Source organism: Schistocerca nitens, chromosome 2 (assembly GCF_023898315.1).
Source record: "Schistocerca nitens isolate TAMUIC-IGC-003100 chromosome 2, iqSchNite1.1, whole genome shotgun sequence".
NCBI lineage: Eukaryota > Metazoa > Arthropoda > Insecta > Orthoptera > Acrididae > Schistocerca > Schistocerca nitens.
Window position 1 is genome coordinate 262,193,870 of NC_064615.1, and position 23,159 is coordinate 262,217,028.

Sequence of the window (23,159 nt, forward strand, 5' to 3'; positions counted from 1 at the left end):
AGTCTACATTTTATATCCTCTCTGCTTTGACCATCATCAGTTATTTTACTCCCTAAATAGCAAAACTCCTTTACTACTTTAAGTGTCTCATTTCCTAATCTAATCCCCTCAGCATCACCCGATTTTATTTGACTACATTCCATTATCCTCGTTTTGCTTTTGTTGATGTTCATCTTATATCCTCCTTTCAAGACACTGTCCATTCCGTTCAACTGCTCTTCCAAGTCCTTTGCTGTCTCCAACAGTATTACAATGTCATCGGCGAACCTCAAAGTTTTTACTTCTTCTCCATGAATTTTAATACCTACTCCGAATTTTTCTTTTGTTTCCTTTACTGCTTGCTCAATATACAGATTGAATAACATCGGGGAGAGGCTACAACCCTGTCTCACTCCTTTCCCAACCACTGCTTCCCTTTCATGCCCCTCGACTCTTATAACTGCCATCTGGTTTCTGTACAAATTGTAAATAGCCTTTCGCTCCCTGTATTTTACCCCTGCCACCTTCAGAATTTGAAAGAGAGTATTCCAGTTAACATTGTCAAAAGCTTTCTTTAAGTCTACAAATGCTAGAAACGTAGGTTTGCCTTTTCTTAATCTTTCTTCTAAGATACGTCGCAAGGTTATTATTGCCTCACGTGTTCCAACATTTCTACGGAATCCAAACTGATCTTCCCCGAGGTTCGCTTCTACCAGTTTTTCCATTCGTCTGTAAAGAATTCGTGTTAGTATTTTGCAGCTGTGACTTATTAAACTGATAGTTCGGTAATTTTCACATCTGTCAACACCTGCTTTCTTTGGGATTGGAATTATTATATTCTTCTTGAAGTCTGTGGGTATTTCGCCTGTCTCATACATCTTGCTCACCAGATGGTAGAGTTTTGTCACGACTGGCTCTCCCAAGGCCATCAGTAGTTCTAATGGAATGTTGTCTACTCCCGGGGCCTTGTTTCGACTCAGGTTTTTCAGTGCTCTGCCAAACTCTTCACGCAGTATCTTATCTCCCATTTCATCTTCATCTACATCCTCTTCCATTTCCATAATATTGTCCTCAAGTACATCGCCCTTGTATAAACCCTCTATATACTCCTTCCACCTTTCTGCCTTCCCTTCTTTGCTTAGAACTGGGTTGCCATCTGAGCTCTTGATATTCATACAAGTGGTTCTCTTCTCTCCAAAGGTCTCTTTAATTTTCCTGTAGGCAGTATCTATCTTACCCCTAGTGAGACAAGACTCTACATCCTTACATTTGTCCTCTAGCCACCCCTGCTTAGCCATTTTACACTTCCTGTCGATCTCATTTATGAGATGTTTGTATTCCTTTTTGCCTGCTTCATTTACTGCATTTTTATATTTTCTCCTTTCATCAATTAAATTCAATATTTCTTCTGTTACCCAAGGATTTCTATTAGCCCTCGTCTTTTTACCTACTTGATCCTCTGCTGCCTTCACTACTTCATCCCTCAGAGCTACCCATTCTTCTTCTACTGTATTTCTTTCCCCCATTCCTGTCAATTGTTCCCTTATGCTCTCCCTGAAACACTCTACAACCTCTGGTTCTTTCAGTTTATCCAGGTCCCATCTCCTTAAATTCCCAGCTTTTTGCAGTTTCTTCAGTTTCAATCTGCAGTTCATAACCAATAGATTGTGGTCAGAATCCACATCTGCCCCTGGATATGTCTTACAATATAAAACCTGGTTCCTAAATCTCTGTCTTACCATTATATAATCTATCTGATACCTTTTAGTATCTCCAGCATTCTTCCAGGTATACAACCTTCTTTTATGATTCTTGAACCAAGTGTTAGCTATGATTAAGTTATGCTCTGTGCAAAATTCTACAAGGCGGCTTCCTCTTTCATTTCTTCCCCCCAATCCATATTCACCTACTATGTTTCCTTCTCTCCCTTTTCCTACTGACGAATTCCAGTCACCCATGACTATTAAATTTTCGTCTCCCTTCACTACCTGAATAATTTCTTTTATCTCGTCATACATTTCATCAATTTCTTCATCATCTGCAGAGCTAGTTGGCATATAAACTTGTACTACTGTAGTAGGCATGGGCTTTGTGTCTATCTTGGCCACAATAATGCGTTCACTATGCTGTTTGTAGTAGCTAACCCGCACTCCTATTTTTTTAGTCATTATTAAACCTACTCCTGCATTACGCCTATTTGATTTTGTATTTATACCCCTGTAATCACCTGACAAAAAGTCTTGTTCCTCCTGCCACCGAACTTCACTAATTCCCACTATATCTAACTTTAACCTATCCATTTCCCTTTTTAAATTTTCTAACCTACCTGCCCGATTAACGGATCTGACGTTCCACACTCCGATCCGTAGCATGCCAGTTTTCTTTCTCCTGATAACGACGTACTCTTGAGTAGTCCCCGCCCGGGGATCCGAATGGGGGACTATTTTACCTCCGGAATATTTTACCCAAGAGGATGCCATCATCATTTAATCATACAGTAAAGCTGCATGTCCTCGGGAAAATTTACGGCTGTAGTTTCCCCTTGCTTTCAGCCATTCGCAGTACCAGCACAGCAAGGCCGTTTTGGTTAATGTTACAAGGCCAGATCAGTCAATCATCCAGACTGTTGCCTCTGCAACTACTGAAAAGGCTGCTGCCCCTCTTCAGGAACCACATGTTTGTCTGGCCTCTCAACAGATACCCCTCCGTTGTGGTTGCACCTACGGTACGGCCATCTGTATCGCTGAGGCACGCAAGCCTCCCCACCAACGGCAAGGTCCATGGTTCATGGGGGGGTACGTATGGTAAGGATGCTATTAGTGAAAGAACATGTCATGAGTGGTTTCAATGCTTCAAGAATGGTGATTTTAACGTCGTAGACTGGCATAGTGGTGGAAGAGAGAATGTTTTTGAAGATGCAGAATTGGAGACATTGCTGAGTGAAGACTCGTGTCAAACTCAAGAAGAATTGGCACGATTAGTGGGAGTGAGACAGCAAGCCATTTCAAAATGTCTCACGGCTATGGGCATGATTCAGAAAGAAGGAACTTGGGTCACGTGTGAGATGAAACCAAGAGATGTTGAACAGCGTCTGTGTGTTTGTGAACAGTTGCTTCAGAGGCAAAAACGGAAGGGATTTCTGCATCGCATTGTGACTGGTGACAAAAAATGGGTTCATTACGATAACCCAAAATGCAAAAAATCATGGGGATATCCCGGCCACATTTCCACATCGACGGCCAAACCGAATATTCACGGCTCCAAGATCATGCTCTGCATTCGGCGGGACCAGCTCGGCGTCGTGTACTATGAGGTGTTAAAACCAAGTGAAACAATCACAGGTGCTCGTTATCAAAAGCAATTAATGCATTTGAGCAGAGTATTAAAAGACAAACGGCCGCAATACAGCGAGAGGCACGATAAAGTTATTTTGCAGCACAACAACGCTTGATCCCAAGTTGCAAAAGAGGTTAAAACATATTTGGAAATGTGAAAATGGGAAGTCCAACCCCACCCGCCATATTCTCCAAACATTGCTCCCTCTGACTATCACCTGTTTAGATCAATGGTGCATGGCCTGGTTGACCAATACTTCCGATCTCATGAAGAAGTCACAAATTGGACCGATTTGTGGATCGCTTCAAAAGATGATCAATTTTTTCGATGTGGGATTCGTACACTGCCTGAAAGATGGGAGAAAGTAGTGGCCAACGATGGAAAATACTTTGAATGATACATGTGTGACTAATTTATTTCATCAAAGCCTCATATGTTGGGGAAAAAACGGCGAAAGTAAAGTTGTATACCTTGTATAAGCTGGGTTTTATTTTTTGAAGGTCTTTCCTTAAATTGCTTGAGTATACTTGGGATTTTAAGTTTGTGTCAAAATAATAAAAATAAGATAACTTGGGATGTCAAGTTATGGGGTTAATCACGATGGGATACAAACAGATGTTAAATTGGTGATGGGTGTGTAAATTTTGCCAACACTTCAGACAGGAAAAGAGTTACGATTGTTTCTAGGGCCAATAAATTACTGTAGGAAATTTTGTCCCCAGATCTGCAGAAGTAGCATGCTCTCTCATGTACTTACTGAAAAAACGTGTAAAATTCCACTGGACATTGGAATGCCGAGATGCATTTGAAAAGCTAAAATAATTGTTGACAACTAGTTCTGTAGCCCTATATTGCCCTCTCCAAGCTACGAAAAGGAGTTCATATTATTGCATGACACTAGTAATCATGCACTGAAATGGTTATGGGATTGAAGGATATATCTAACAGACTGACATGTTGGACACTGAAACTAAGTGAATTTGATTTCAAAATAGTCCATAAATCTGATAAAAATCACAGTAATGCATATGGCCTATGTATGAAGACCGGTGCATCACAGACATTAAGTCATATCACTGCACAGTGGTAAAGAGAGCAAGTTGCTGACAAGTACTGCAAATTACTTGCAATGCAGCCACAGTTCGCCACACACAACGATATATTATGCAAGATGACAAACCTTGGGCCACATGTTGTTTTTCCAATGACGATGCAGGAGGAAGTGCTAAAACAGGCACATGATTACACATTATTTTGTCATGGGGGCCACAGAAACATGGAGCAGTGCATAGCCAAACATTATTGGTGGTGTACACATAGACAAGATGTAAAGCAGTATATTAAAAGTTGTGTGCCATGCACACATTGGGTTGAGTTGAGCAATCAGTGTATTCCACTACAAAGGTTACTGGAAGCCAATAAATCTTTTCAAATGAATGGGATGGACATTTTGAGACCTTTTGGCCAGACTGCCAGCAAGGAATCATTACATTCTAACCATAATAGATCAGTTTTTTACATTACTTGGGAATAGCAGCTACCCTGTATCAGCAAACTTGTATGGGAGCACAGGCAATGGCGAAAAATTGGGGTCAAAGTTGAATATGGCACTGGAGTTATCTGATAGTGTATAACAGATCTACATGAAACCAATGTAACTGTTAATTGGTTTTACTGGTCACCCCTGATTCCTCTGTAACAGTTCTAGAGTCATTCAAAGAATGTGTATGATCAATAGTGCATAAATACCTAGATCATGGATTACTAGTTGGAAGTGGCTTTAACTTACTGAGTATAGACTGGGAGTCTATGGATTCACTGCACGGGATACAGACAGCCATTCATACAAAGTACTTTTGAACACATTCTCTGAAAACTGTCTTGAGCAACTATTTTGGCAGCCCACACACAATGGAAAAATCTTAGATTTTGTAGCTACAAATAGGCCGGACCTTAATGACAACGTCAGTATCGAAACAGGGTTAATGATCATGAAATCATTACAGCAACTATGGTTACAAAAGTTAATAAATTAATTGAGAAGGCTAGGAGAGTGTTTCTGTTAGAAAGAGCAGATAAGCAGTTGTTAGTGCCACACTTAAATGGTGAACTGATATCACTTAGTTCCAGCATATTAACGATGGAAAAGACCCACCATGGTTTAATAACGAGATTCAGAAAATGTTAAGGAAGCAGAGGCTGTTGCACTCTCAGTTTAAAAGAGTGCACGCAAATGACAATAACCAAAGGTTAGTAGAGATTCGTACATCTGCAAAAAGACCTATGTGTGAAGCACACAACTACTGCCACTGTCACACCTTAGCTACAGATTTGGTAGAGAACTCAAGAAAATTATGGTCCTCTGTAAAATTGCTGAGTGGGCTAAGGCTTTCATTCAATCACTTGTTGACCAGTCTAGTGTAGCAGTTGCAGATGGCAAAACAAAAGCCTAAGTTTTAAATTTCGTGTTCAAGAAATTGTTCATATAGGAGAATTGTACAAATATACAATCATTTGACCATCAAAAAGACACCGTATGACATAGTAATAAGCATCCCTGCCACAGAGAAATAAGTGAAGGAGTACAAAACAAAAAAAAAAGTTACCAGGTCCAGATGAAATCCCAATTTGGTTTCTCAAAGAGTAATCTACGGCACTGACCCCTTACTTAGCTTGCACTTACTGTGAATCTCTAGCCCAGTGTAAGGGCCCAGGCGAATGAAAAAAGGTGCAGGTAACTCCTGTATACAAGAATGGCAAAAGAACGGACCCGCAAAATTACAGACCAATATCCCTAACAATGGTTTGCTGCAGAATCCTTTAACACATTCTCAGTTTTTCTTGAGATCGAGAAGCTGATGTCCATGAATCAGTATGGTTTTAGAAAACATTGCTCTTGCAAAACTCAGCTTGCCTTTTTCTCATGTGATATACTATGAACTACAGATGAAGGGCAACAGGCAGATTCCATATTTCTATATTTCTGGAAAGCAATTGACATGGTGCTCCTTGCAGGCTATTACAGAAGGTATAAGCATGTGGAATAGGTTCACAAATATGTAAGTGGCTCGTAGACTTCTTACATAATAGAACCCAGTATGTTGTCCCCAAGGGCAAGTGTTCATCAGAGACAAGGGTATTGTCAGGAGTGCCCCCGGGAAGTATGACAGTACAGAGTGGGCAGCAATCTGCAATTGTTTGCTGATGAAGCTGTGGTGTATGGTATGGTGTCGAAGTTGAGTGACTGTAAGAGGATACAAAATGACTTAGACAAAATTTCTAGTTAGTGTGATAAATGGCAGCTAGTTCTAAAGATATAAAAATGTAAGTTAATGTGGATGATTAGGAAAAACAAACCCGTAATAATTGGATACAGCATTTGTAGTGTCCTGCTTGGCACAAGTCATGTCATTTAAATATCTGGACAAAACATTGCAAAGTGATATGAAGTGGAACGAGTATGTGACAGTTGAGGTAGGAAAGATGAATGGCAGACTTCAGTTTTGGGAGAGTTATAGGAAAATGTTGTTAGTCTGTAAAGGAGACCACAAATAGGGTGCTAGTGCAACCTATTCTTCAGTACCGCTCCATGGTTTGGGACCCATAACAGGTCAGATTACAGGAAGACATCAAAGCAGTTCAGAGGTAGGTTGCTTGATGTTTTGGGAACTCAAATGGGAATCACTGGAGGGGAGGAGATGTTCTTTTTGAGGAACACTATTGAGAAAATTTACATAACCAACATTTGAAGCTGACTGCAGAAAGATTCAGTTGCCTCCAATATATGTTGGGCATAAGGACCTTGAGGATAAGATACGAGAAATTAGGGCTCCTACATATGCATATAGGCAGTTGTTTTTCTCTCATTCTACACACATCAAAAAGTGTTTTGCCTCACCCCAGTCCCCAGAACTCCTGAAGAGAGACATTGACTGTGGATATTGTATCACAGACACAGTCCCTTTGACTGTTCAGAGATGTCACTAAACCCACCCAAAGATATAAACAACCATGCACGAGCAGCACCTATTACATGGAGGGGGTCCGACAACCGATCATTTCCAGTCATTCCACCAGGAACGAGGTACATGGCTTGTGTTGTCTGTAGTTCAACCATGCCTAGACGGTCAAAACTGCGCTTCAATCCCATCTGCATTGTTACTTTGTGCCAGGAAGGGCTCTCAACAAGGGAAGTGTCCACGCGTCTCGGAGTGAAACAAAGCGATCTTGTTCGGACATGGAGGAGATACAGAGAGACAGCAACTGTCGATGACATGCCTCGCTCAGGCCGCCCAAGGGCTACTACTGCAGTGGATGACTGCTACCTATAGATTATGGCTCGGAGGAACCCTGATAGCAACAACACCATGTTGAATAATGCTTTTCATGCAGCCACAGGACGTCGAGTTACCATTCAAACTGTGTGCAATAGGCTGCATGATGCACAACTTCACTCCCGACATCCATGGTAAGGTCCATCTTTCCAACCACGACACCATGCAGCACGGTACAGACGGCCCAACAACATGCCGAATGGACCGCTCAGGATTGGCGTCATGTTCTCTTCGCTGATGAATGTCGCATATGCCTTCAACCAGACAATCGTCAGAGACGTGTTTGGAGGCAACCCAGTCAGGCTGAGCACCTTAGTCACACAGTCCAGTGAGAGCAGCAAGGTGGAGGTTCCCTGCTGTTTTGGGGTGGCATTATGTGGGGCCGACATATGTCGTTGGTGGTCATGGAAGGCGCTGTAACGGCTGTACGATATGTGAATCCCATCCTCTGACCGATTGTGCAACCATATCGGCAGCATATTGGCGAGGCATTTGTCTTCATGGACAACAATTTGCAGCCCCCATCATGCACTTCTTGTGAATGACTTCCTTCAGGATAACGACTTCGCTCGACTAGAGTGGCCAGCACATTCTAGGACAGAGTGAAAAGGGTTGTTTATGGACAACGTGACCCACCAATCACTCTGAGAGATCTATGCCGAATCCCCATTGTGTAGTGGGACAATCTGGACCAACAGAGCCTTGATGAACTTGTGGATAGTATGCCACAGCGAATACAGGCATCCATCACTTCAAGAGGATGTGCTACTGGGTATCAGAGTTACCGGTGTGTGCTGCAATCTGGACCACCACCTCTGAAGGCCTCGCTGCATGGTGGTGCAACATGGAATGTGTGATTTTCATGAGCAATATATAGGGCAGAAATGATGTTTATGTTGATCTCTATTCCATTTTTCTGTACAGGTTCCGGAACTATTGGAACTGAGGTGACGCAAAACTTTTTTTGAGGTGTATATTTGCGAGTGGGACAAGAAAGGAAATGACTCACAGTGGTGCGGGATAACCTTCACCATGTGCTGTAAGGTAGATTGCACAGTATCAATGTGGATGTAGATGCAGAATTGGTTACTAGACTTTGGTGTTCCAGAAACATTAATTACAGATCAGTGCATCAATTTTATGTCAGAATTTATGAAGTATTTACGCCATGTATTGTGTATTCAGAAGTTGAGGTGAAACCTGTCACATCTGCAGGCAAATGGTAGAACTGAGCATGTGCATCAAGTGATAGGAACAATGCTAAGACACTGCTTGTACAGGTAACACAATGATTCGGATACTCTTACTGCCATCTTTTGCCACAGCTTACAATTCAAAAATCAATGAAAATACAGGCCTGACACCATACGAAGTAGTATGAAGCCACAAAATACAGTCATCATCTGGGATAATCAAACCTACGGTGAGGAAAAATGATGAGAAGTGTGAAATTTTGCAAAGATGTTGTGAGAGGTAGAGAAGTGGGTGCAGAAAGGCAATATCAATGCCCTTCCTCAATTGTCAGGAGCAAATGGGGCATCACAATGCTAAACTACCGAACTCCCACATAGGTCAGTGCACAATGCTAACAAAGCCCTTATACACCAAATGGGAAACTGAAAAAAATTGTGACCCAGTATCAAGCCCCACGTCAGGCAACTCAGATGACCTCATCAGTGAACGTTGAACTGCAGCTTCCGATACGTGCAACAGTTATATATGTTGCCTGTTTAAGTCCTTTTCATGGCACGCCAGGTTCATTACCACCAAATTACCAGGCCCACTCCCAAAAAAGGAGGGACAAACAAGTACAGCAGAGAAAGGCATGTTGCACCTGCACATGCCACAAGCACATTGCCATACACGTTAAGACCACGGAAGTAATAGTGTATCAAGGTTTTTGGCATTTCATTAGGTGTATTTTTTGTATTGTGTAATTGAGTGTTGCACAAATCATGAATGAGTTTCTTGTGCTATTTAACTTGAGATATCAGTTTGCAGAGTATAAAGAATGGATTGATTTCATTTTTGAGATAGATGGTTAATGATTTTTTTATTTTATTTTATTTTAGGGCATCAAGTGTGTAGTTTGCTTGAATTGATTTGTTGTGTTACTGTAGTATTTTAGATGTTGGCAATGGAGAATATACAGTCCTGGAAATGGAAAAAAGAACACATTGACACCGGTGTGTCAGACCCACCATACTTGCTCCGGACACTGCGAGAGGGCTGTACAAGCAACGATCACATGCACGGCACAGCGGACACACCAGGAACCGTGGTGTTGGCCGTCGAATGGCGCTAGCTGCGCAGCATTTGTGCACCGCCGCCGTCAGTGTCAGCCAGTGTGCCGTGGCATACGGAGCTCCATCGCAGTCTTTAACACTGGTAGCATGCCGCGACAGCGTGGACGTGAACCGTATGTGCAGTTGACGGACTTTGAGCGAGGGCGTATAGTGGGCATGCGGGAGGCCGGGTGGACGTACCGCCGAATTGCTCAACACGTGGGGCGTGAGGTCTCCACAGTACATCGATGTTGTCGCCAGTGGTCGGCGGAAGGTGCACGTGCCCGTCGACCTGGGACCGGACCGCAGCGACGCACGGATGCACGCCAAGACCGTAGGATCCTACGCAGTGCCGTAGGGGACCGCACCGCCACTTCCCAGCAAATTAGGGACACTGTTGCTCCTGGGGTATCGGCGAGGACCATTCGCAACCGTCTCCATGAAGCTGGGCTACGGTCCCGCACACCGTTAGGCCGTCTTCCGCTCACGCCCCAACATCGTGCAGCCCGCCTCCAGTGGTGTCGCGACAGGCGTGAATGGAGGGACGAATGGAGACGTGTCGTCTTCAGCGATGAGAGTCGCTTCTGCCTTGGTGCCAATGATGGTCGTATGCGTGTTTGGCGCCGTGCAGGTGAGCGCCACTGCATACGACCGAGGCACACAGGGCCAACACCAGGCATCATGGTGTGGGGAGCGATCTCCTACACTGGCCGTACACCACTGGTGATCGTCGAGGGGACACTGAATAGTGCACGGTACATCCAAACCGTCATCGAACCCATCGTTCTACCATTCCTAGACCGGCAAGGGAACTTGCTGTTCCAACAGGACAATGCACGTCCGCATGTATCCCGTGCCACCCAACGTGCTCTAGAAGGTGTAAGTCAACTACCCTGGCCAGCAAGATCTCCGGATCTGTCCCCCATTGAGCATGTTTGGGACTGGATGAAGCGTCGTCTCACGCGGTCTGCACGTCCAGCACGAACGCTGGTCCAACTGAGGCGCCAGGTGGAAATGGCATGGCAAGCCGTTCCACAGGACTACATCCAGCATCTCTACGATCGTCTCCATGGGAGAATAGCAGCCTGCATTGCTGCGAAAGGTGGATATACACTGTACTAGTGCCAACATTGTGCATGCTCTGTTGCCTGTGTCTAAGTGCCTGTGGTTCTGTCAGTGTGATCATGTGATGTATCTGACCCCAGGAATGTGTCAATAAAGTTTCCCCTTCCTGGGACAATGAATTCACGGTGTTCTTATTTCAATTTCCAGGAGTGTAGCTATGGTTATCCATAGCGTAAATTCCAGTACTCCTTTGTTTTGCTTTTAAACCTTTGTGAGATACCACAGGTGGGAGATTATTTTTTAGTACAGATCACTATTGCCAAAGTATAATGTATAATGGGTTTTTGCACCATTGGTGTAAGTGGAATTTTCACAAAGGTAATGAATTATTGGTCTAAGTTAATATCTTGGTAGGATTAATGGGAATCATGGCTCACTGCTGAGTTATTATTCAATTTTTGGGAACAGTTATATTTTGTCGAGCATATTTTTTGCTTAGAATATTGGTTATTTGTAGTGAGCTAGGAATTTGTTCTGTTTTGTTTCACAGTGTATATATTAGATGATGATGGCTTTGTTGTATACAGTGTGAGTAAAGTATAACAATGAGTATTTCCTGGTGGAATGATCCTGGTGACAGCTGTAGCAGCAGCACTTTATTTGTGGGAACATGAAATGTAACGGAAAGATGATTATTTATAAAGTTCATATTGTGCATTTGAGCATTAGCACACTTTTTGTAACAACAAATTGGCTGTACCTGTATTTACTCTTGTAGGCCTAATATCTGATTTAACTTTGTGCTCTTATCTTTAACCTTTATTTGAAACTCCTTTTTCTGTTAAATGGTTGTTATGTTATCTAACTGACATTGTATCTATTACTGTATTTATAATATGTCTTACTTAATCTATGTACAATTTGGCATTGAACTGCCCTTGAATTTATTGTAAGTTTAAATTGAAACCTGTACAATTTGACACGTTCCATATCCTTGTGATTGACTCACTAACTGGATCTAAGGAACATGAAATAAATAAATAAATAAAGTTCGTAGAGAAATTAATAAAATGGAGGGAAACTCATTGTAATTAATTGTGTGGAGATTTAGAAAGAGCGTAACATAACCTATCTTTGGTGTGCCACTCAAATGTTGAACGATTTTTGCGTAATGCACATCCATGATGATCCAAACTGCTACAGCAACATGTGAAACAGAACTTTTCTTAGAGGGACGGAGTCAAAGGGTGCCTGTGGGGCATCCTTGAACTGCATCCTAAATTCCAGATGGCAGCTGACAGTGGGTGTACTTAGTAGCCAATCCAGTGGTAGTTATCACGAACTGTCAGGAGCAAGGGCGATCTAAGAATGCAGAATAGTTTGAGCTGCAGGGTAGCAGTATAATAATAAATGGTATGATGTGTGACATTTCACAGCCAACTTTTCACCTCTCAGAAACTGTAACAGGGGGAATAATTCTTCACAAGACATACTTGTTACTGTACTTGTCTGACGAACCCTCAGAAATATTACCTAATAAGAACCTGACCTTTTTAAAAACTACCTTGGATCCCAACCTACTCAGTTCTGTAGAAGACCTTGTGGCAGTAACGAATGGGTGAACTATTACAGAGGTCACACTTCAATGTTTACCACAAAATCACAGTTTATACCAACAAAAACTCATGGTAATAGGAGTTTTATCTTTGAGTACCATATTGATTCTGGTTCTTCCTTGTGTAGCCTATGTCTATTTACAGTGGAAAACCACCCACCCTCCTACACTCTCTAATCACAACATACCAACCAAGTTTTTAAATAAGGAAGCACAGCAGAGCTCAAAGTATTTCATTTTCGTGTTTTGTCAAGGAGGTTGTTTTTGGTGTTTTGTGTAGTCCGAAAGCCATTAGGACTTACATTTTATTGGGTCTTAGAAATATTTCAAAGTGCAGCAGTTCGAGACTTACAAATATTTTGGAATTCTGAGTGCTAGTCCACATAGACTAATAGTCAAGCTAATGACCATTTCAACTGAAATTTGTTACCGTAGAAAGACTTGTATGCAGGTGTTGGAAGAAAAAATAAATAAATAAATAAAAAATAAAAAAATACAAAAAAGGGTGGGCGACACTCCATCCAGTCCAGATAATGATAGCTGCAGAAAACCCAGAACTACCACTTTAAGATTGAAAGAAATGCCTCTCAAAGATGAGAGTATTAAAATCCTAATGGTACTCTGCCGACGTATTTGCAACAAAGTGCCAGACTTTGAAATGCTCACGAAAAGCAGCAAAGCTCACATAATACTAGGTACAAAAAGCTGGTTGAAACCTGAAATTGATAGCAGTGAGATATTTGGGGAGAATTTAAGTGTATATCGAAAGGATAGGCAAGAGGGAAATGGAGATGGTGTATTTGTCACTGCAGACAAAAAATCAAATCCATCGAGATAGAAATTGAAGCTGTATGTGAGACTGTTTGGGCAAGACTCAGTATCAGGGGTGGGCATAAAATAACTGGATCCTTCTATTGGCTACCAGACTCATCACCTGATGTAACCAAACACTTCAGAGAAAACCTTAGTTCACTTTTACATAAGTTGCACAAAAATACTGTAATCATTGATGGAGACTTTAATCATCCAACAATTAATTAGGAAAATGACAATTTTCTTAGTGTTGGGCGTGATAAGATACCCAGTCAAACTTTACTAAAAGTCTTTTCTGAAAACTACCTAGAACAGATGGTTAGGAACCCTACTCATGATGGAAATATAATGGACTTAATAGTAACAAAAAGACCTGAGCTCTTCGAGGATGTCCACATCGAAACTGGTATCAGTAACCATGATGCAGCTGTGGCAACAATGATCACCAAAGTGCGAAGGACAACTAAAACACACAGAAAGATATATATGTTCAGTAAACTAGAAAAAAAAATCAGTAATACCCTATCTCATTGAGGAACTTGAAACTTTCAGCACAGGTCAGGAGCATGTAGAGGAACAGTGGCTCAAGTTTAAAAGAATAGTTGACCACACACTGGATAGACATGTACCCAGTAGAACAGTACATAATGAGAGGAAACATCCATGGTATACAATCACCGTAAAGAAACTTCTAAAGAAACAGAGAGTACTGCATAATAAGTGTAAAACAAATTTTGGGGCTATAGATAGAGAGATGCTGAATCAAACACATTTGACTGCCAAGAGAGCAATGCATGGTGCCTTCTATGACTACCATAGCAAGGTATTGAAACTTCCTGGCAGATTAAAACTGTGTGCCGAACCAAGATTCAAACTTGGGACCTTTGCCTTTCGCGGGCAACTGCTCTACCAACTGAGCTACCCAAGCATGACTCACACCTTGTCCTCACAGCATTACTTTTGCCAGTACCTCGTCTTCTACCTTCCAAACTTTACAGAAGCTCTCCTGCAAAACTTGCAGAACTAGCACTCCTGAAAGAAAGGATATTACGGAGACATGGCTTAGCCACAGCCTAGGGGATGTTTCCAGAATGAGATTTTCACTCTGCAGCAGAGTGTGTGCTGATATGAAACTTCCTGGCAAATTAAAACCGCGTGCCGAACCGAGACTCGAATTCGGGACCCGAGTTTGAGTCTCGGTCCGGCACACAGTTTTAATCTGCCAGGAAGTTCCATATCAGTGCACACTCCGCTGCAGAGTGAAAATCTCATTCTGATAGCAAAGTATTGTCAAATGACACTTCACAAAATCCAAAGAAAGTCTGGTTGTATGTAAAGGCTGTAAGTGGCACCAAAGTTAGTGTCGAGTCCCTAGTGAATGAGACAGGTACTGAAATTGAAGGTACCAAAGCAAAGCTAAAATGCTTACCTCCATTTTCAAATGTTGCTTTACAAAGGAAAACCCAGGAGAATTGCCCCAATTTAATCCTTGTACCACTGAAACGATGAATGAGATAAGTGTTAGTGTCAGTGATGCTGAGAAAAATCTGAAATTAATAACATTGTACAAAGCTCCAGGCCCCAATGAAATCCCTGTCATATTCTACACTGAATTTGCGGCTGAGTTAGCCCCACTTCTGACTATAACCTGTCGTAGATCCCTCGAACAAGAAAACGTGCTCAGTTCTTGGAAAAAGGCATGTCACACCTGTTTACAAGAAGGGTAGTAGAAGTGATCCACAAAACTACCATTGAATATCCTTGATATCGATTTGTTGTAGAATCTTAGAACATACCCTGAGCTCAAACATAATGAGGTATCTTGAACAGAATGATCTCCTCAATGCCAACCAACATGGTTTTCAAAAACACCGATCATATGAAACCAAACTTGCACTTTTCTCACATGACATACTGATAGCTTTGGATCAATTCCGAAAAGCATTTGACTCAGTACCACACCTACCCTACTGTCAAAGGTATGATCATATGTGGTAACAAGTGAAATTTGTGACTGGATTGAGGATCTTTTGCTAGGGAGGAAACAACTTGTTATCTTGGATGGAGAGTCATTGTCAGATGTAGAAGTAACTTTGGGTGCACCCCAGAGATGTGTGTTGGGACCCTTGTGTTCATGTTGTACAGTAATTACCTTGCAAACAATATTAACAGTCAAATCAGGCTTTTTGCAGATGATGCAGTTGTCTGTAACCAAGTACTATCTGCAAGAATCTGCATAAATATTCAGTCAGATCTTGATAACATTTCAACATGGTGCAGAAACTGGCACCTTGCTCTAAATGTTCAGGAATGTAAAATTTTGCACTTCACAAAAAGAAAAAATGTAGTAGCCTATATCTATAATATCAATGAGTAACTACTGAAATCAGCCAACTCATACAAATACCTGGGTGTAACACTCTGTAAGGATATGTAATTGAATGATCTCATAGGTTCAGTCAAGTGTAAAACAGGTGGTAGACTTTGGTTTATAGGTAAAATACTGGGGAAGTGCAATCAGTCTACAAAAGAGATTGCCTACAAATCATTCAAGTATGGGACCCGTACCAGATACGATTAACAGGGGATATTGAATGTATACAGAGTATGGCAGCATGAAAGGTCAGACAGTGGTTTAATCCAGGAGAGAGGGTCACAGAGATACTGAAGGAACTGAAATGGCAGACTCTTGAAGACAAACATAAACTGGTCCGAGAAAGTCTAATAACAAAGTTTCAAGAACCAACTTTAAATGATTATTCTTGGGATATACTACATCTACTTCTATGTGATTACTCTGCTATTCACAATAACGTGCCTGGTAGAGGTTTCAATGAACCACCTTCAAGCTGTCTCTCCACCGGTCCACTCACGAATGGCGCGCATGAAAACTGGCACTTAAATTTTTCTGTGCGAGCCCTGATTTCTCTTATTTTACCTTGATGATCATTTCACTCTATGTACGTGGGTGTCAACAGAATGTTTTTGCAGTCAGAGGAGAAAATTAGTGATTCAAATTTCATGAAAAGACCCCGTCACAATGAAAAATGCCTCTGTTTTAATGATTGCCACTCCAATTCACGTATCACTTCTGTGGCATTATATCCCCTATTTTGGGATAATACAAAACGAGCTGCCCTTCTTTGAAATTTTTCGATGTCACCCATTAGTCCCACCTGATGCGGATCCCACATGGCACTTCAATACTCCAGAACAGGGCAGACAAGCATGGTGTAGGCAGTCTCTTTACTAGACCTGTTGCACCTTCTAAGTGATCTGCCAATGAATCGCAGTCTTTGGTGTGCTCTACCCACAACATTATCTATGTGATTGTTCCAATTTAGGTTATTTGTAATTGTAATCCCTAAGTATTTAGTTGAATTTACGGCCTTCAGATTTGTGTGACTTATCGCATAATCGAAATTTAGCAGATTTCTTTTAGTACTCATGTGAATAACTTCACACTTTTCTTTATTCAGGGTCAACTGCCACTTTTTGCACCATACAGATATCTGATCTAAAACATTTTGCAATTTGTTTTGGTCATTTGATGGTTTTATAAGACGGTAAATGACAGCATCATCTGCAAACAATCTAAGAGGTCTACTTAAATTGTCTCCTATGTCATTAATATACCAGGTGATCAAAGAGTCAGGATAAATTTGAAAACTGAATAAATCACGGAATAATGTAGATAGAGGGGCATAAATTGGCACACATGCTTGGAATGACATGGGGTTTTATTAGAACCAAAAAAATACAAACGTTCAAAAAATGTCCGACAGATGGCGCTTCATCTGATCAGAATAGCAATATTTAGCATAACAAAGTAAGACAAAGCAAAGATGATGTTCTTTACAGGAAATGCTCAATATGTCCACCATCATTCCTCAACAATAGCTGTAGTCAAGGAATAATGTTGTGAACAGCACTGTAAAGCATGTCTGGAGTTACGGTGAGGCATTGGCGTCGGTTGTCGTCTTTCAGCATCCCCAGAGATGTCGGTCGATCACGATACACTTTCGACTTCAGGTAACCCCAAAGCCAATAATTGCACAGACTGAGGTCTAGGGACCTGGGAGGCCAAGCAAGACAAAAGTGGCTGCAGAGCACACAATCACCAAACGACGCGCGCAAGAGATCTTTCAAGTGTCTAGCAATATAGGGTGTAGCGCCATCCTGCATAAACATTGTACGTTCCAGCAGGTGTTTTATCAGCCAGGCTGGGGATGATGCGATTCTGTAACATATCGGCGTACCTCTCACCCGTCACGGTAGCAGTTTTGCTGTCCAGCGCCATCTGTCGGACATTTTTGTGAACTTTATTTTATTTTATTTTATTTTTTGTTCTAATAAAACCCCATGTCATTCCAAGCATGTATGTCAGTTTTTACCTCTATCTACAGTATTCCATGGTTTATTAAGTTTTCAAATTTATACTGACTTTTTGATCACCTGGTACATCAACCCCCTCACCCCCTACATATTGTTCACACAGGGATCATGAGGATAAGATTAAAATAATTACTGCATGCACAGAGGAATTCAAACAATCATTCTTCCCATGCTCCATATGTGAATGGAATGGGAAGAAACTCTAAATGAGTAGGTTCTCTACAGAATCGGTGAGGAAAGGAGTATCTCGAAAACACTGGCTAAAAGGACAGACACAATAATAGGTTGTGTGTTAAAACATAAGGTAGTAGTTGCCTGGTTCTAGAAAGAATTCGGGATTACACACAATGTAAGGGAAGACATAGATTGTAATACAGGCAACAAATAATGGAGTATGTTAGGTGCAAGTGCTACTCTGAGGTGAAGAGGTTGGCCAGGAGAGCAACTCCCGCAGGCTGCATCAAACCCATCAGCAGATTGATGACTCCTCGCCTCTTGCTCCAACACATGACTGATTAACTTCCACAAAAAAAATCCAATAAGTATTGTCATGCCACAATAATAAATGTGAACTGTCCCTCAAAGAGAGAGAAGAACGGTTACAAATGTGGTAAGTGGCCTACCAAAAAATCAGGCACAAAATGATTCTTTAGACTGCCCTTGTTCATTTTTATGGTGCTTTTGAAACATTCATTCATCTGCAATTGAAAACTAGTAAAAAGTACTTTCACTGTTTGGGCATAAATTAGATGATATGTCCTTTTTCATCCTATACTACCACTATGCTGCTTGTACACACATGCCCCTGATGCACAGATGCACTCCTGAACACGCCACATCATATCGACTATACGGGCTTACCATATGTACGGGGCTGGCCCAGACGATCCTGCTTTTTAGAGATGTTCAGGGTTGCAAAAATGCCTGGAGTTTGAGAATTTGGTGACTGGCAAGGATTTTTTTAAATTTTAGAGCTTCATTTTCTACATTGTGTTTTTAAACACTTTGTTATGGTCAACCTTGCAGCCAGTGCTGATGTTGATAGGGAGGCATGGCTAAGCAGTTCTGCCACTACTTTTCACTTACTATTTGTTTCTGAGTGTGAAGTAACTCGTCTACACATTTTTGATCATTTTATCTCTATTCATATTTACCAATGGGTAAAACGAAGTGTATGTCTAATGTTAACCTGCAACAGGAAAACAAATTTTTTAAATTGTGTAACGATAGTAACAATGAATGTTTTTACTGCACACTATGTACTGGAGAATTTTCTGTTGCACGTAAAGGAAGGGGTTATTTTAAAGAGCACATGAAAACTGCTAAGCATAGGATTGTTACTAACTCTACTATCCCATCAAACATAAGAGATTTTTTAAAGCCAAAGATGTTAATTGTGACTTGAAGTGTGCTACTAAAGAGGCAAAATTTGCAAGCCACACTGCTGGACACAAACTCAGTTTCAAAACATCAGAGTGTACGTCTCAACTGGTTAAAATGTTATGTAACCCACAATTTTCATCTGCTAGAACCAAAACTGAGGCAATTATTGTCAACATCACCATTTATATCTGATAACATATTGTGTTCTTTGGAAAATATTAATTATGCAACATTAATGATGGATAGCTCAAACTGAAGTACAGTAAAACTTGTTCCTACTGTTATAAAAAATTTCAGTCTGGAAGAGGAAATTCAAGTTAAACTTTTACACTTTGATGAAGTGTCACAAAAGACTGCTAAAATTTTGATTGTGTTTCTTTTGCAGCATGTGAAAAAATATATACTTGAAGAAAAATATGATTTGTTATACTGCTGATAAAACTAATAGCAATTTTGGCCACAGACAAGAAAGGAGGTATGAAATTGTGTTCAGTGAAGTTCAAAGTGATTAAGAAAGTCTGATTTCAGGAACTGGTTGTTCAGTCCACATTGTACATAAATTATTTCTGAAGCAAGTCATATCTAATGAAAAATACAACTGAATAAGTAAAGCTGAATGTTTCAGTAAGCAGTAAGACTTGTATGTAATTTCAAAAATATGTCCTGGGTTAGATCCAAAAAATATGGTAAGCCTACGAATGTACCTCTTTTCTGACGGTTTGGCCACCATGAGTCGGCAGATCTGTGCGACCGTTCGTGGGTGCTTGAGGATCGCATCCTCCCAACCATTCGTGCCCAACACTTCATTGTGTGTCCGTATGAAGTTGATGGTGACCTCCTTCAGTTTAGTACATGAGTGTTTCACAGCAAGTACTGCCATTTCTGAAGCACTGGTCACAGTGATCCCTTTGGCCAACATGGCTTCACACACTTGTTTCAGCAGTGGGATGCCGTACTCATCCGCTGCCACTAGAAGCGGTGCTGCATAAGTACACAGGTCTGGCACCTGGTCTGTGTACATGAAACAGAGCAACTGCTTCATGACTTCGTCCTTCATGTCAGAGATCTGTACAGTGAGGCTGCCGCTCTCTTTTGCGATGTCCCTTAGCTTGGCTCTAAACACTGGACTGCGGGCTGTTAGGATGGCCCTGTGCGCCAACAGCTGTGACCCAGACACCACCAGTGTGACGTCAGCAGCCTCCTTCGACTCCAGCAGCACTCCCAGGTCTCCAGATAGACCACCTCTGCCTTCCAATGGAAATATCGCAGCCATCACTGTCGCTGGGATCTTACTGTAACATGTCCAAGTATCAATTAAGTGAAATGAGCTGTTGCACCACATGTAAATAATATTATTTCAGACTTAATGAACAAGTTAAATTGTAATTTTATCTTTTTTATAAGTAGGCAGAATGACTGGGCAATACTTTCAACTCTTACCTTGATGAGCCAAAATTTCAGTATTGCCAATAGATGCATATAAAGTAGAGAAAGATGTCCTGGGTTTCGACACCATTAGTGGAGATAGGTTGCAAAAGGCTAGGAAGAAATGGCTGGTCAGTTATACAAACCTGCTTTGAGGATGAGGGGAGGTTAAGTATAATGTGAGAGTATACTACTTTGGTAAAAACTGTAGCTTCCCCAGCCTAGAGAGAGAAGCAGATACAAATTAAGAGAGGAATGAATAGGAATTAAGAAATAGGAGAAATCTGGAAAGGGAGGGAGAGGGAGTGGAAAAAAGTGACTGAGAAAATAATTGATTAAATATACACTCCTGGAAATTGAAATAAGAACACCGTGAATTCATTGTCCCAGGAAGGGGAAACTTTATTGACACATTCCTGGGGTCAGATACATCACATGATCACACTGACAGAACCACAGGCACATAGACACAGGCAACAGAGCATGCACAATGTCGGCACTAGTACAGTGTATATCCACCTTTCGCAGCAATGCAGGCTGCTATTCTCCCATGGAGACGATCGTAGAGATGCTGGATGTAGTCCTGTGGAACGGCTTGCCATGCCATTTCCACCTGGCGCCTCAGTTGGACCAACGTTCGTGCTGGACGTGCAGACCGCGTGAGACGACGCTTCATCCAGTCCCAAACATGCTCAATGGGGGACAGATCCGGAGATCTTGCTGGCCAGGGTAGTTGACTTACACCTTCTAGAGCACGTTGGGTGGCACGGGATACATGCGGACGTGCATTGTCCTGTTGGAACAGCAAGTTCCCTTGCCGGTCTAGGAATGGTAGAACGATGGGTTCGATGACGGTTTGGATGTACCGTGCACTATTCAGTGTCCCCTCGACGATCACCAGTGGTGTACGGCCAGTGTAGGAGATCGCTCCCCACACCATGATGCCGGGTGTTGGCCCTGTGTGCCTCGGTCGTATGCAGTCCTGATTGTGGCGCTCACCTGCACGGCGCCAAACACGCATACGACCATCATTGGCACCAAGGCAGAAGCGACTCTCATCGCTGAAGACGACACGTCTCCATTCGTCCCTCCATTCACGCCTGTCGCGACACCACTGGAGGCGGGCTGCACGATGTTGGGGCGTGAGCGGAAGACGGCCTAACGGTGTGCGGGACCGTAGCCCAGCTTCATGGAGATGGTTGCGAATGGTCCTCGCCGTTACCCCAGGAGCAACAGTGTCCCTAATTTGCTGGGAAGTGGCGGTGCGGTCCCCTACGGCACTGCGTAGGATCCTACGGTCTTGGCGTGCATCCGTGCGTCGCTGCGGTCCGGTCCCAGGTCGACGGGCATGTGCACCTTTCGCCGACCACTGGCGACAACATCGATGTACTGTGGAGACCTCACGCCCCACGTGTTGAGCAATTCGGCGGTATGTCCACCCGGCCTCCCGCATGCCCACTATACGCCCTCGCTCAAAGTCCGTCAACTGCACATACGGTTCACGTCCATGCTGTCGCGGCATGCTACCAGTGTTAACGACTGCGATGGAGCTCCGTATGCCACGGCAAACTGGCTGACACTGACGGCGGCGGTGCACAAATGCTGCGCAGCTAGCGCCATTCGACGGCCAACACCGCGGTTCCTGGTGTGTCCGCTGTGCCGTGCGTGTGATCATTGCTTGTACAGCCCTCTCGCAGTGTCCGGAGCAAGTATGGTGGGTCTGACACACCGGTGTCAATGTGTTCTTTTTTCCATTTCCATGAGTGTACAATGACAAGCCAAAGAAACTGGTAGACCTGCCTAATATTGTGTAGGGCTCAAGTGAGCATGCAGAAGTGCCACAACTTAACGTGGAGTGGACTTGACTAATGTCTGAAGTAGTGCTGGAGGGAACTGACACCATGAGTCCCGCAGGGTTATCTATAAGTCCATACAAGGAGATCTTTTCTGAACAGCATGTTGCAAGACAGCCCAGATATGCTCATGTCTGGGGAGTTTGGAGGCCAGCGGAAGTGTTTAAGCTCAGAAGAGTGTTCCTGTAGCCACTTTGTAGCAATTCTGGATGTGTGGGGTATCTCATTGTCCTGCTGGAATTGCCCAAGTCCGTTGGAATGCACAATGAACACGAATGGACGCAGGTGAGCAGACAGGGTGCTTACGTATGTGTCACCTGTCACAGTCATACCTAGACATATCAGGGGTCCCATATCACTCCAACTGCATACACCCCTCACTATTACACAGCCTCCACCAGCTTGAACAGTCCCCTGCTGACATACAAGGTCCATGGATTCATGAGGTTGTCTCCGTAACTGTACATGTCTATCCGCTCAATACAATTTGAAAAAGAGACTCATCTGACCAGGCAACATGTTTCCAGTGATCAACAGCCCAATGTCAGTGTTGATGGATCCAGGCAAGAAGTAAAGCTTCATGTTTTACAGTCATCAAGGATACACAAGTCGGCCTTCGGCTATGAAAGCCCATATCGATGACGTTTCGTTGAATAGTTCACATGCTGACATTTGT

The 23,159-nt window shown here is 42.5% G+C and overlaps 1 protein-coding gene across 4 annotated transcripts in view; it reads right to left on the bottom strand.

Annotated features, from left to right (window-relative positions):
• Window positions 1-23,159, bottom strand: part of LOC126235997 (poly [ADP-ribose] polymerase tankyrase-2-like) — a 271,495-nt gene that overhangs the window by 235,674 nt on the left and 12,662 nt on the right. The window contains exon 2 of one of the 4 annotated variants that reach the window (XM_049944998.1): window positions 19,910-20,497. The exons of 2 other annotated variants lie outside the window; for them this stretch is intronic. In XM_049944998.1, coding sequence (XP_049800955.1) covers window positions 19,910-20,478 — 569 coding nt within the window. In that variant the 5' untranslated portion in view covers window positions 20,479-20,497. The remainder of the gene's footprint in view (window positions 1-19,909; window positions 20,498-23,159) is intronic. One more of the 4 variants, XM_049945002.1, reaches the window with a different exon arrangement.